Genomic DNA, 13,153 nt, shown 5'->3' with positions numbered 1-13,153 from the left:
CGCACAGAGATGGGAATATGCAGACACATCTCTCTCAGACCTTCACCGCAGCCTCCCTCAGCTCCTGTTGGTGTGGGGTCTCTGTCTTTAGTCTGGTCTTCAGCAGGTGGACTGAAATCAGCTGAATGGCTCGACCCGTTGAGGATCTTCCACCTCTTCACGCTGAGAAGCTCTGTGGTTGCTTTGGTAGTGTGTTCAGGATCCTGCTGAATGATGAGATGTGGTCCAGTGAGTCTTGATGCAGGACCCGAAGACTGCTCCTGTAGTCATCTGTGTTCATCCTGCTGCGTCTATCAACTATGACATCATCAGTAAACACCAGACTGTCACTGAAGCCAGAACAGAACCAGCACCATGTCTGATGGATGAGGTGGAGGCTGTGGATCATGAGCTGCTCCTGTTTCCATCATTTAGACAGAGGTTGATCTTTGTGTCCTCAGTCCACAGGCTTCCTTTGCTCCAGGACTGGAACAAGCTGTGAGCTGCAGCTGGTCTCCTTACTCTGAGCTTCACCAGGGGTTTGTGGTCTTGTGGTGAATCCATCCTGAGTTCTGGTCCTGAAGTATCCTCTGGATGAAGGGAACATGAGCATTCCTCACTTCCTGCAGTGTCCCTCACTTCCTGCAGAGTGTCCTTCACTTCCTGCAGAGCGTTTTTCATTACCTGTGCTCATTTCTCTTCTTCTCCTGTCGATCAGCTTGTTTGACTTTTTCTAGTTTTACCTGCTTTTTAACAATGAACCCAATGACATTTGACCTTTCTGATAGAGTTTTGGTTTTTTTGATCATCACTCCTCAGACTAATGATGAATAAACTCACAGCTGCAGTGTGGGCGCTGTGTGTTAAAAGGCTGTGTCTCCCTCACAGTTCTTTCAATATTGACATAATGAGGAGTGGAGGAGGAAGGACTCAGCTACACACACCATATGATCGTGTTTTGGTATCAGATAGATGAGCAGAGCAGATGAGCTCTGAGGAAACTCTCATTTCCTCATGCACTGACATCGATGACTCCGCTGTCTTCAATGTAAAGACTAAAGAGCTGCTGTGATTAGACGTGGTAACAAGACATCTTCAGCCTGTGCTCTGTGACAGCTCTCCTAACATGCAGCAGGGTTCAGGATGCTTTCCTCCGTCTCTATAAGGTCTGACTGTTTGTGTTTGCTGTGCCTGTCCAGTGTTGATGTTGTTTGTTGATGATGAATGGTTCTGATGATTCATCCAGTAACTGGATTTAAAGGCCAACAGTAAATATGAGACTCCTCCAGTGAAAGTCAAGTCTTTAACCTTGTTAACGTCCACATGGTGTCAATGTCATCAGTGAATGAATCAGTCACAACCATGACTGAGTGTTCCCTGGAGCTGCAGTGAACCAATGAAAACAGACTCAGACAGAGTTTCATACGTCACAAATCTGAGGAACTAATCACATCAAGTGTGGGGCGGGGCTTATCAGAGGAGTCAGAGCTGGTGATCGGGGCTGAGGTTTATCTGACATTAGCTGTAAGCTGTTTGATAATTGAGCTCATGTTACATTTATAATGTTAGAGAGAGAGACATGAAATACATTAACACTGACACATCCACATTCTTCTTCTTCTGCTTCAAACATGACTGACTCCTGACTCCACTCTACACTCTGTATCACCACCTGTCACTGCGTAGTGAACAGCAGCACATCAGAAAACAAGCTGAGGTTTGTTTCATGAGCAGAGTTGAGTCTGAGGGGTGGGTGGAGACAGAGGCAGAGCTAATATTACAATAATATTACATGAAGCAGAAGTGTAGAGTTACATCCACGTCATTTTAAGGCCATTTTTTCAGAACAGAGAGGAGTTTAAGAGGTTGAGTCTTAATGTCAGGAGCTTTAATGCCATGCCTCTTTTCAAATGATCATGACATTCAGTGAATGAATTCAAAGTGGGGGATGTCACACATGTTTTAGACCAGGTCATTGAGACAGTGTCACAGCTGAGTAAACACAGCTGGATCTAACAGCAGGAACAGATGGCTCAGTTAGATTCAGGTGTGTCAGGTAGTGAGCTCTGTAATAAGGACCACTGCCTGTGTCTGCTCTCACTTCCTGTAGCGTCAGAGTGATGCCAGAGTGGAAGATGACTGACCAATTATTGTATATTAATATAATTATTGTCACAGCTCCACGTATTAAATCAGTCTGTATGATTATCAGGGCAGCAGCAGCACTCTTCATTACTTTTACCTGACATGTATCAGCTTGTGATGTCAGTGCATGAACTGGACAGTAGAACATGAGAGCTAAAAATGTTTCAGTAAATCTAACTTTTAAAGAAGCTTAGCAGGGCTACAGAGAGCGGGGCTGCAGGCAACAGGCTGCAGGCAGCAGGGCTGCAGGGAGCAGAGCAGCAGCAGGCTGGTTAAGGTCATGATCACACAGGAAGTCTTGAGTACAGCTGGGAATAGAGACAGTGGAGGTTTTTGGTTTCAAAGAGCTGTTTGTGCTGTGTAGTGTGCACAGTGCACACTGTGAACCCATCGTGAACTGTTCACCACAGCTTTTTTACTCTACTGCTTTGCTGTCAACACTCGTCCGCTTGTAGCGAGCAGAGAGGACAGGTGTCGTTTCACCCTTTTTTCTGCAAACAGATCTGAAGACAAAGAATTAATGTGTCCAGCTCACAGCCATGGCCTGAGAACAACCTGGTGTCACCATCATGTTACAGAGGGACATAGAGAAACCTTAAATTCACATGGGACTATTGAACTGTTGAACTGTACTGTGTTTCTCTGCTTTGGCAGTTTTGCTTCTTTTTTCTGTGAAATTACTAATTGATTAATCAGCTTATGGTTTTGTAGACTGAACTTTTTTAGGAATATTCTGAAATATAAATCATTATAATGTTTCTCTGTCTCTCAGTTGTGTTTAAACATGGTGAAGTGTGTGCTCTTTTATTCTCTCTTCTAAAACATGACTTTGTTGGACTTAACAGAGAGTTGATGATGTGTAGAGTGATTTGTCCTGACTTGTACTCCAGTTTCACCATCACCAGGTCAGCATCTATGTCCTGTCATGGCTGACAGTGCACTGACATGTTGCCTTACTGCTAACTAATCACATCCACTTTTACAGTGTCACTACTGCAGGAGAACACTAGGTATATTTCTGTTGTCTATTTTAGTCAGACCAACAGGAGCCAAGCAGTTTAACTGTTGTGTTTTAACCTTCAGTTGTGAACCGTACCTGAGACTTGTTTACCTCAAACTGGTTCAGTTCAGTAATTAGATCTTAGTCCCTTGAGTGAGAGAAACAAATGATAGTAGTGTTTTAGCACTGTTAGGAGCTTCAGGGAACTGACTGGTATTTTCTATAGAGACTGTATCAGAGTACAGTATCACATGCTGGACTTATCAGCCCAGCATTGTGGTTGTGACAGTAAAATGTGTTGCTCTGGCTCAGTGAGATAAGTTGTTGTGATATTCCTGGTGGACAGAGAGTGAGGCCTGGAGGATGAGATGCTCAGTATCTGACGGCTGCAGACAGACAGGATGTGTGTCTTCAGGATGACAGTTGACTGCTGTCACTCTACAGTGGAAGTCTGGACTGGACTGACAGGAGCTGAAGTCAGCTGAGAGACCTCTGTCAGGACTGGTGATGTTAGCTGCTGAGAGCTAACATTGATGCTCCATGTGTATGTCGTTGTACTCACTAATATCTCTGATGGCTCAATTCCAGTTTATTAATACTCAGGCCTCCTGGATGTCTGTTGTCCACACGCTGAGGTTGTTACTGAGCTCTGTGGGACACAGAGCTAGAGCGGATCTAAGCCATGATGAACTGGACTGAACTGGACAGCTACAGTGAGTCAGTGAACCACGTCTGTGTCATGTACAGTACCAGGCCCGTGGAACACACATGGGATAAAGCTGTCGTTCATCTGTCTGTTTGTGTTGTTCAGTCATATCATGTAACAGGTATATTGACTTGCTTGGTTACAGGAAGTGAGGCATGGGTGGATGCTCACGATGTCATCTCCTCATTACACGGAGTGTGGGAACCTTCAGGTCATGACCCCGTGTTGAAAGGCTCTCATTGATAGAACCTTCTCTATATGAACGCTGGTGGCCCGTAATTAAACTGTAACTGTTATAATTTACTGAGCACTGGGAGAGGACTAACGAGACGACTGAGAGCAGGTTTATTATCCTGTGACATGATGTCGTGGATTTATATTTGGGATCTGGATCATCTGGACCAGGAGATATGTTGTCAGAGAGAGAACAGATGTGTGTTTCTACTTGGTGGATATGAACCACACACTGCTCCTTTTTGATAAAACATCCTTTATGATGGTATGTGACACTGAGTCAGCTGTTACACTCATGGGGTTTCTCAGTTAGTCCACTTTTCTTATAAAGTAGTTATTAAAATAATTAGCAGTGTCACGTGGTTCAGTAATAAATAGACCTTCTATCTAAATAAGAGACTCAGTCACATTAGAATTATTCACAGTTCTCCACAGTTGTTTCCATTGATCTAAGCCTCATTTATTTAGAGCCTATAATATTAATTTTTGTCATTTAGTTTGTGACCAAACTAAATGACAAAACCAAACACCTTAGTCTAGGACTACACCTGCTGACATGCTGACATGCAGGACATGTATCAGTATGAATAGAGCCCCAATCAGCAGGTTGGTGGTTCAATTCTCTGCTCCTCCAGTCCACATGTCGGTGTTGTCGGGCGAGATACTGAACCACAAATTGCCTCTGATGTATCTTCAGTGTGTGTGTGTGTGTGTGTGTGTGTGTGTGTGTGTGTGTGTGATAGAAAAGTTGTGTGAATGTGAGTGAATGGGTGACAGGACTGGACACAGACTATATACAGTACGGACCACTTACTATGACTTCTGCTGTGATTCAGAGCTGTATAAATAAAACTGAAGTGACAGTTCTACTTCTGACAACAGCTGGTCAGTCACATGGACTAGATTTCAGTAGTATTTAGATAAACTAAACAAGAAGTCAGAGCACAAACATAATGCATGATGGGAGCTAGCAGTGATGAGCTGCACATTCAGTCAGCACGTGTACTACATCAGTTTTGATCTGGTTTCACATCTGAAGGATTCACGTTAACAGACCTGACTCTGTGATGAGTCACAGTTAAACACACTGAAGGTTTAACTTATTGATTCATTTCTGAACCACTTTTAATCGTCCTTATTCCTGCTACGGTAACTACACGTTCATTAACACTTTTATTTTCTCCAATAAAACATGAATTCACGAGAACATGTTTCTCCTTGTCTTTCAGCCTCTGTTGGTTTGTAGTGTTACACTCACTGTGATTGGCTGCTGTGGTCTCTTCCTCATTTCTCAGTCACTGCAGCAATTACTGTTGTGACTCTGCACTTCCTCTTTCAGTCAGGGTGGAGTGGGAAGTGTCTCCAGACTCTGGTCAGGATCTGAGCTGATCCTGATCAGACTGGAGGGCTGAAGCTGGTCACTCTCTGTGTCTGTTTATGCTCCTACATGTCTTTGATAATAAAATAGAGACACCCTCTGATCATACAGGAATAGTTAGTGTCACCTGCATCACTCAGAGCTGAATGAGCTTCAGATGAGTAGATCCTTATCTCCCCTGTCCTCCCATTGGCTGCTGCAGACAGGATCCAGTGCTCCCAGCTGAATCACAGCTGGGAGGATACTAATGACTGAAATGTCCTTTTATGGAAACTAAGAGCTTTTTAAACAGGAAGTGACATCAGGGATCTCACAAGAACGCTGTCATTCCAGAGTAGAGGAAGATCCATGAAACCCCCCCCCCCCCCCCAGACTAAAATAACCGAGTGAATGAAGATGTTATTTCATCTATGACAGAATGATGAGAACAGCAACAGCAGCAGAGGAGTCAGCTGAAGTCAGTCCAGACATGTTGAGCAGACAAGAGGCAGCCTGTCAACTATTTGTACAACTGACTGAATGTTAACGAGTCGGTGTGAACAACAGTGACGAGCTGAGGAGAGTTCTTCTGTTTCTTTGTGTCAACGCCTCTCTCAACTTAATTAGTTTAGCTTATAGATAATAATAGATCACAGATGATGAAGGCCTCTCCGACAGTCACATTAGTCACAGTATCAGACCTTCACTTTATTTTCTTATATACATATATATATACATATATATGTACACACAGTTTATTCTCTGCACAGTAACTGATAATGTCAACACAATATTTTATCCTTCAGCCATATCCTTCCTTCATATTGCAATTATTTTGAGAGATATTGTGATGTAAGTCATGATTTAAGTGGGAGCGGTCACTTTCACTGAAAAAAATTATGATGATGTGATTATAGTTGGGTCTGTTCCATTACATCTGTAGAATATGATTCATAGACCGGGGCGTCTCTGTAGCACCACAAAGCTTCATTTATGGTCTGTTGTGAAACATTTTACCTTTATAAAACAAACTACAGCTCCTGTTTTTATTTTGTTCAGCCCGTATACGTATATATATGTATGTGTATATATATGTATGTGTGTGTATATATATATATATATATGTATGTATGTATGTATGTATATGTATATGTGTATATATATATATATATATATATACATATATATATATATATATGTATATAAGACATCATACTCAGTTGTGTATTTACTGAGTCTGAAGAGAACACCAACTTGTGGTTTTCACACTTTTGTATGGATCAAACAACCCAGTAGTTAATCAGTAGAGTCAGTTACCTTTGCACGGGCTTTGTGCTAAGCTAGCTGCTAGCTGTAGCTTCATATACACTGTATAGACATGACGGTAGTATTGAGGTGTGTGTAGAGTGTGTGTCGTGTCAGTGAAGTGTGTGCGGGGTGAATAAAGTGACTCTAACCTGGTGTCTTTTCTTCAGCAGGGAGAAGAAACCAGAGTTGATCATCTGACAGGGAGGAGGGCTGTCACTCAAACACTGGTTTACATCAGGTATTTACTGTTCTCACCCTCTGTCATGTTAACACACTGAGGTGGATGTTTGTGAGACTAGTGCTACCAGTGACCTGAACCTGAGCAGCAGACATCAGGACTTTTCACCTTGTTCAGTGTAATAATGGATATAAGACAGTCAGTAAACCTCCTCACAGAGGGCTGGAGGACACGTATTTTATAGATGTCTCTTTTATCTGTTACTACAATACCCAGCATTCACTGTGATGGCTGTATCCTGAGATGTGACCCCCTCCCCTGCTGCACACACTCCAGTCCCATCCGCCTGTCATCAGGAAGGGGGCCAGAAAAAGAAGGAGGAACTGATAATGACACAGTGTCAGCAGGATGTGAGACTCGGGGTGTCTGTGTTGTGACATTCAATCTGTCACCCTCTGTCTTAATACACCAGAGGGTCACAGTTACTGCAGCCAGAATGACTCGTCTTCCATCTTCTTAAGACTAGTCAAGCACAGTAAAGTATAAGAAACTATGGTAAACCACAGTAAAGTGCAGTAAACTGAAGTCAAGTACAGAAAAGTGAAGTAAAGTACAGTAAGGTAAACTAGGTAAAGTAAAGTGTTGATGCAGCTGACTAACGAGAAGGACTCACTCAGTGATCTTCTACTGTCACTAACATGTGTAACATGATCAGGACCTGTGCAGGTGTGTTCTGTGTGGTGTGGTTCACCTCGGTTGTAATGAATGCACTTAAAGCTGAGTGTCCTCAGTCCATCACACTGGACTCAACAGGTTTCACAGTAGTTGACTTTTCCACAGTGATAAATTAGTTCTATAGAAACTGGATGAGTGCTGCGTGTGTTGTATTTCTCTGTAATATTTGACATCAGAGGTGCTGACAGCCTCCTCAGCTGTCCAGAGGAAGAGGAAGCATGTATTACATGGAAATATCACTGAACTGTAGTTAAATTCAGCTCCTGAGTTGATGTCATTATGGGGTAGATTCTGAGCTGAGATTGTCTTGTGTGCAGGGATGTCAGATGACATTAGTGTACAGAGTTTCACTGCTCTGACTGACATGATGTATTAACCAGTGTTCACTGAACTGCTGACGGAAGCACAACAACAGACCAGAGGTCAGGAGGAGAATCCATGCACTGACCATGTGGATATAAATATGTATTTACAGTAATCATGTTTCAGATTATAAAAGCCTGTGCTGTAGCTCGGCTTCCTGTGTGTACCAGGTTCTCACACTCGTCTGGTTTCGTGTGTGCATATAAATATAACTGCTGTTCCTCATTCTGATCTCCACTTCACTCTGCATTGAGAAATGTGAGTTCGCGAGAAGAGTTCAGAAATCCCCTCAGTGAAGACACTTCTGGCACGTACTTCCTCTTCATCTAACATTTAAAATAGATGAAAGAGCTGCAACTAACTCCTGTCTTTCCACCCTTCCGTCCTTCCTTAGTGTTGGAAATGTATCTAGGATGACAAAAGTGGTTGATAAACACCACAGACATCAGAGAAGTCTCTAATCAGCTGATTTAAATCATCTGTGTGTCCCCCTGCATGGTGATTTTAAATGCTTAGTTTTTACTGAGTGAGACAGAGATTCAGTTGAAATACCTTAAAAACCCTCTCAAACTCAGGCTTACTAGTAAAATATCATAATTGTTATAACATAAAGCTATATATTTTCTGAGAGAGGAGACTCTGCTGAACGCAATGATATAAAATATTTGTCTGTGGTATGGGCAGCAATTTAAAAAATCCTCCTGATTCCTCCTGATTTTCTGCTGTCATTTTACATTACGCCGGGAACAAACTGCCTGCGTTGCGTGGGCGTGGCAGCTGACGATGCTGAATTGCTCCAATCACGTGTGTGTTCACATCAGCTGCGTCGCTGCTGCTGCTGCTGCTGCTGCTGCAGCTCAGTCTTTTTACATAGCGTTTGCAGGTTACTGGAATGTTGGATTTCTTTTCATTTTAAATTAATTTCTGATTTATTTCTGACGAAAAGAAAGTCACTAAAATGTCTCTGTCTCCACATGCAGCTGCAAAATGGTTAGAAATATATTCATATATTTTTCAAGTCAGCGTCATATTGAAATGCAGCGTAGACATTGACAACTATAGTGGAAGGTGCCGGTTTTATGTAGAATATTGCTGGTATGATGTCAATATGAGATCAACAGGTCTTTTCTCTGTCTGTTTAATGCTGGGGGACGCGCATCACGTGTGGAAAAATAGCTGGGACACCAAATCAGTAGATCAGGCGATGCATTTTTTCCATGGGAAATCTTCCCAAAAAAATGTTGAATATTTCGGGAATTATAAGACATAACGCTGTGACTTAAAGACTGGAATGTGCCGATTGAGACACACGTTTTGATGTTTGAATGGAGTTTCTACAACAAACAGTGCAGGAAAAATAAAGAAACTGTTTTAACCTGACAACAACATTAACAACAACAATAAGAAGAAGGTGGAAACAGCTAGCCTTGCGGTGTCCAGAGGTAGTAATGTTAGCTACCAGCTGCTTCAGAGGGTTGCTAACACTTTGTGTCAGAACTGTTGTTGACAGTTTGTGATGTTGAGCTACACAAAGATCTGACCTATCTTGACTGACTGTTACTGTTTCATGCAGGTGTGAGCTGGGTGGAGGTGCAGAGCAGCAATCATGGTGGCCCTGTCACTAAAGATCGGCGTGGGGAATGTGGTGAAGACCATGCAGTTTGAGCCCTCCACCATGGTGTACGACGCCTGCCGCATCATCAGGGAGAGGGTCCCTGAGGCGCAGCTCGGCCAACGTGAGTCCTCCTCTGACCCTGAACCCTGTGCACACACACACACACACACACACACACACACACACGCACACACACATACACACACACACACACACACACACACACACACGCACGCACACATGTACACACACACACACACACACACACACACACACATACATGCATGCACACACATGTACGTTGTTCTTCTTGAGTTTTAGGCTGCCAGTATATTTCGTCAGAGCTGCTTTGAGGTGGGGGTAACCATCAGTAAACATGTCTGATCTTCTTCTAAACTGTGGGGAAAAATTCTGTCCAACAATTTCTGTTCACAACACTGCTGTGGAGACCTTTGACTTCTGATGAGCTCAGACAACATGTTGTTTTCCATCAGAACCCGACCCCCTGTCCAGACCATCAGAGAATCTATGAGTGTCCGAAGAAAACCATTATTCTCATGGTCTCTGGTTCACAGATTAGTTCTTCAGTCAGATTCTCCAACATGGAGCTGAGTACTTCACTGCAGCTTGTAAAACACAGCTCCAGGCTCCCACAGGTGTTGATGATCATAATGACGAAGGATCTTTTACTAGTGGCTCTGATGTCAGAGGAAACGATGAGCAGATGTAGCAGTCACACAGGAGCATTAACATGAAGACGGATTCTGTCCACATGTGAATAACTGTGTAAAGAAAACAAAACTAGAATCAGTTAATTAAAGAGTCGACGCCACAGAGAGGGACACAGCAGATGAAGTGCGCTCTGGGTCTGGTTGATCACAGACTCTGCAGCTGTAAAGTGAGAACACTCTGCTCCTCAGTAAGCTGTTTCAACAGCAGCTCTGAGCTTGTTTCAGCCTGTCAGTCATTTAACATGTAGAAGCACAAAGAGCTCTAACCCTCTGTTTCTACTCCTGTGTGACCTTCAGGAGACAAGTTTGAGACCTGTAACCTACTGATCACCCACTAATCAGCTGACCCAGTTAACATGAACATCCTGGGGACAGCAGCGCCACAGTGACTGGACGTCCATATATACATGTACGTCCAGAACCACAGTGACTCACTCAGTGTCTGTGTCCCTTTGCAGCCAATGACTACGGGCTGTTTCTGTCTGACGAAGACCCAAAGAAAGGCATCTGGCTGGAGGCGGGAAAGGCCCTGGATTACTACATGTTGAGGAATGGGGTGAGTCACTCTGGCACTCACTCAAACACCACTGAACACTTCACAAAACACACTGAGGAAATGGAGGGATGACCGCCCAGTGTGGTCTGGACCTGTGTCTGGTTCTGCAGAGACTAAGCCCTCCTCCTGTCGAGAACACTGTGCTGACTCAGATACAGACAGGAAGCTCTCTTAAACTAAATTAAGTGTCAGATCAGCTCTCAGTTTAGAGAAGCAGCAGGAGCACCCATACAGAAGCTGAGTGATGAGCTGCTGTGGGTGGGCTCAGCAGAAAAAGACATGTTTTAGCCACTTTCAAAAAGCTAATAGTCGAAGTCGAAGTGTTCGCCTGTTGAATATTTTCACTTTATCTGCCGTCAAACAGACCTTTACTTTGGAACTACAGTTTGAGAACCGTTGCCCCATCGTACTCCTACACAAACACAACTGCGCTTAGCTCTGTTTGAAACAGCTGATCCGAAGAGTAATATAGTAAACGCCACAAGGTGCTTGTGCATAGGAATATGAAGAAAAATGTAGTTCCAAAGTAAAGGGCTGCTGGACGACAATATTCAAAATTAAGGGAACACTTCAACTGATATTAAGCTTTTTTGGTGAATATTCTCGTCTGTAACACACCCGTCTGCTCTGTAACACACCCGTCTGCTCTGTAACACACCCGTCTGGTCTGTAACACACCTGTCTGGTCTGTAACACACCTGTCTCCTCTGTAACACACCTGTCTGCTCTGTAACACACCTGGGTCAGCTGATCAGTAACACACCTGTCTCCTCTGTAACACACCTGTCTGCTCTGTAACCCACCTGTCTCCTCTGTAAAACACCTGTCTCCTCTGTAACATACCTGTCTCCTCTGTAACACACCTGTCTGCTCTGTAACACACCTGTCTGCTCTGTAACACACCTGTCTCCTCTGTAACACACCTGTCTGCTCTGTAACACACCTGTCTGCTCTGTAACACACCTGTCTGCTCTGTAACACACCTGTCTCCTCTGTAACCCACCTGTCTCCTCTGTAACCCACCTGTCTGCTCTGTAACCCACCTGTCTCCTCTGTAACACACCTGTCTGTTCTGTAACACACCTGTCTCCTCTATAACATACCTGTCTCCTCTGTAACACACCTGTCTGCTCTGTTACACACCTGTCTGCTTTGTAACACACCTGTCTGCTATGTTACACACCTGTCTCCTCTGTAAGACACCTGTCTAGTCTGTAACACACCTGTCTGCTCTGTAACACACCGTTCTGTTCTGTAACACACCTGTCTGCTCTGTAACACACCTGTCTGTTCTGTAACACACCTGGGTCAGCTGATCAGTAACACACCTGTCTGCTCTGTAAGACACCTGTCTAGTCTGTAAGACACCTGTCTAATCTGTAACACACCTGTCTCCTCTGTAACACACCTGTCTGCTCTGTAACACACCTGTCTGTTCTGTAACACACCTGGGTCAGCTGATCAGTAACACACCTGTCTGCTCTGTAAGACACCTGTCTAGTCTGTAACACACCTGTCTGCTCTGTAACACACCTGTCTGTTCTGTAACACACCTGGGTCAGCTGATCAGTAACACACCTGTCTGCTCTGTAAGACACCTGTCTAGTCTGTAACACACCTGTCTGCTCTGTAACACACCTGTCTGTTCTGTAACACACCTGGGTCAGCTGATCAGTAACACACCTGTCTGCTCTGTAAGACACCTGTCTAGTCTGTAACACACCTGTCTGCTCTGTAACACACCTGTCTGTTCTGTAACACACCTGGGTCAGCTGATCAGTAACACACCTGTCTGCTCTGTAAGACACCTGTCTAGTCTGTAACACACCTGTCTGCTCTGTAACACACCTGTCTGTTCTGTAACACACCTGGGTCAGCTGATCAGTAACACACCTGTCTGCTCTGTAAGACACCTGTCTAGTCTGTAACACACCTGTCTGCTCTGTAACACACCTGTCTGTTCTGTAACACACCTGGGTCAGCTGCTCTGTAACACACCTGTCTGCTCTATAACACACCTATCTAGTCTGTAAGACACCTGTCTCCTCTGTAACACACCTGTCTGCTCTGTAACACACCTGTCTGTTCTGTAACACACCTGGGTCAGCTGCTCTGTAACACACCTGTCTGCTCTATAACACACCTCTCTAGTCTGTAACACACCTGTCTCCTCTGTAACACACCTGGGTCAGCTGATCAGTAACACACCTGTCTAGTCTGTAACACACCTGTCTGCTCTGTAACAC

At 44.0% G+C, this 13,153-nt stretch overlaps 1 protein-coding gene across 1 annotated transcript in view; it reads left to right on the top strand.

The window, feature by feature from the left end:
- The window catches only part of tln1 (talin 1), a 68,859-nt gene that overhangs the window by 6,004 nt on the left and 49,702 nt on the right, over positions 1–13,153 (top strand). The window contains exons 2-4 of the mRNA XM_022744631.1: positions 6,897–6,967; positions 9,579–9,741; positions 10,810–10,907. Coding sequence (XP_022600352.1) covers positions 9,612–9,741; positions 10,810–10,907 — 228 coding nt within the window. The 5' untranslated portion in view covers positions 6,897–6,967; positions 9,579–9,611. The remainder of the gene's footprint in view (positions 1–6,896; positions 6,968–9,578; positions 9,742–10,809; positions 10,908–13,153) is intronic.

The sequence above is a fragment of the Seriola dumerili genome, unplaced genomic scaffold (assembly GCF_002260705.1).
Source record: "Seriola dumerili isolate Sdu_G_001 unplaced genomic scaffold, Sdu_1.0 BDQW01000081.1, whole genome shotgun sequence".
In the NCBI taxonomy this organism is placed as follows: Eukaryota; Metazoa; Chordata; class Actinopteri; order Carangiformes; family Carangidae; genus Seriola; species Seriola dumerili.
This window is presented reverse-complemented; position numbering and strand designations above follow the sequence as displayed.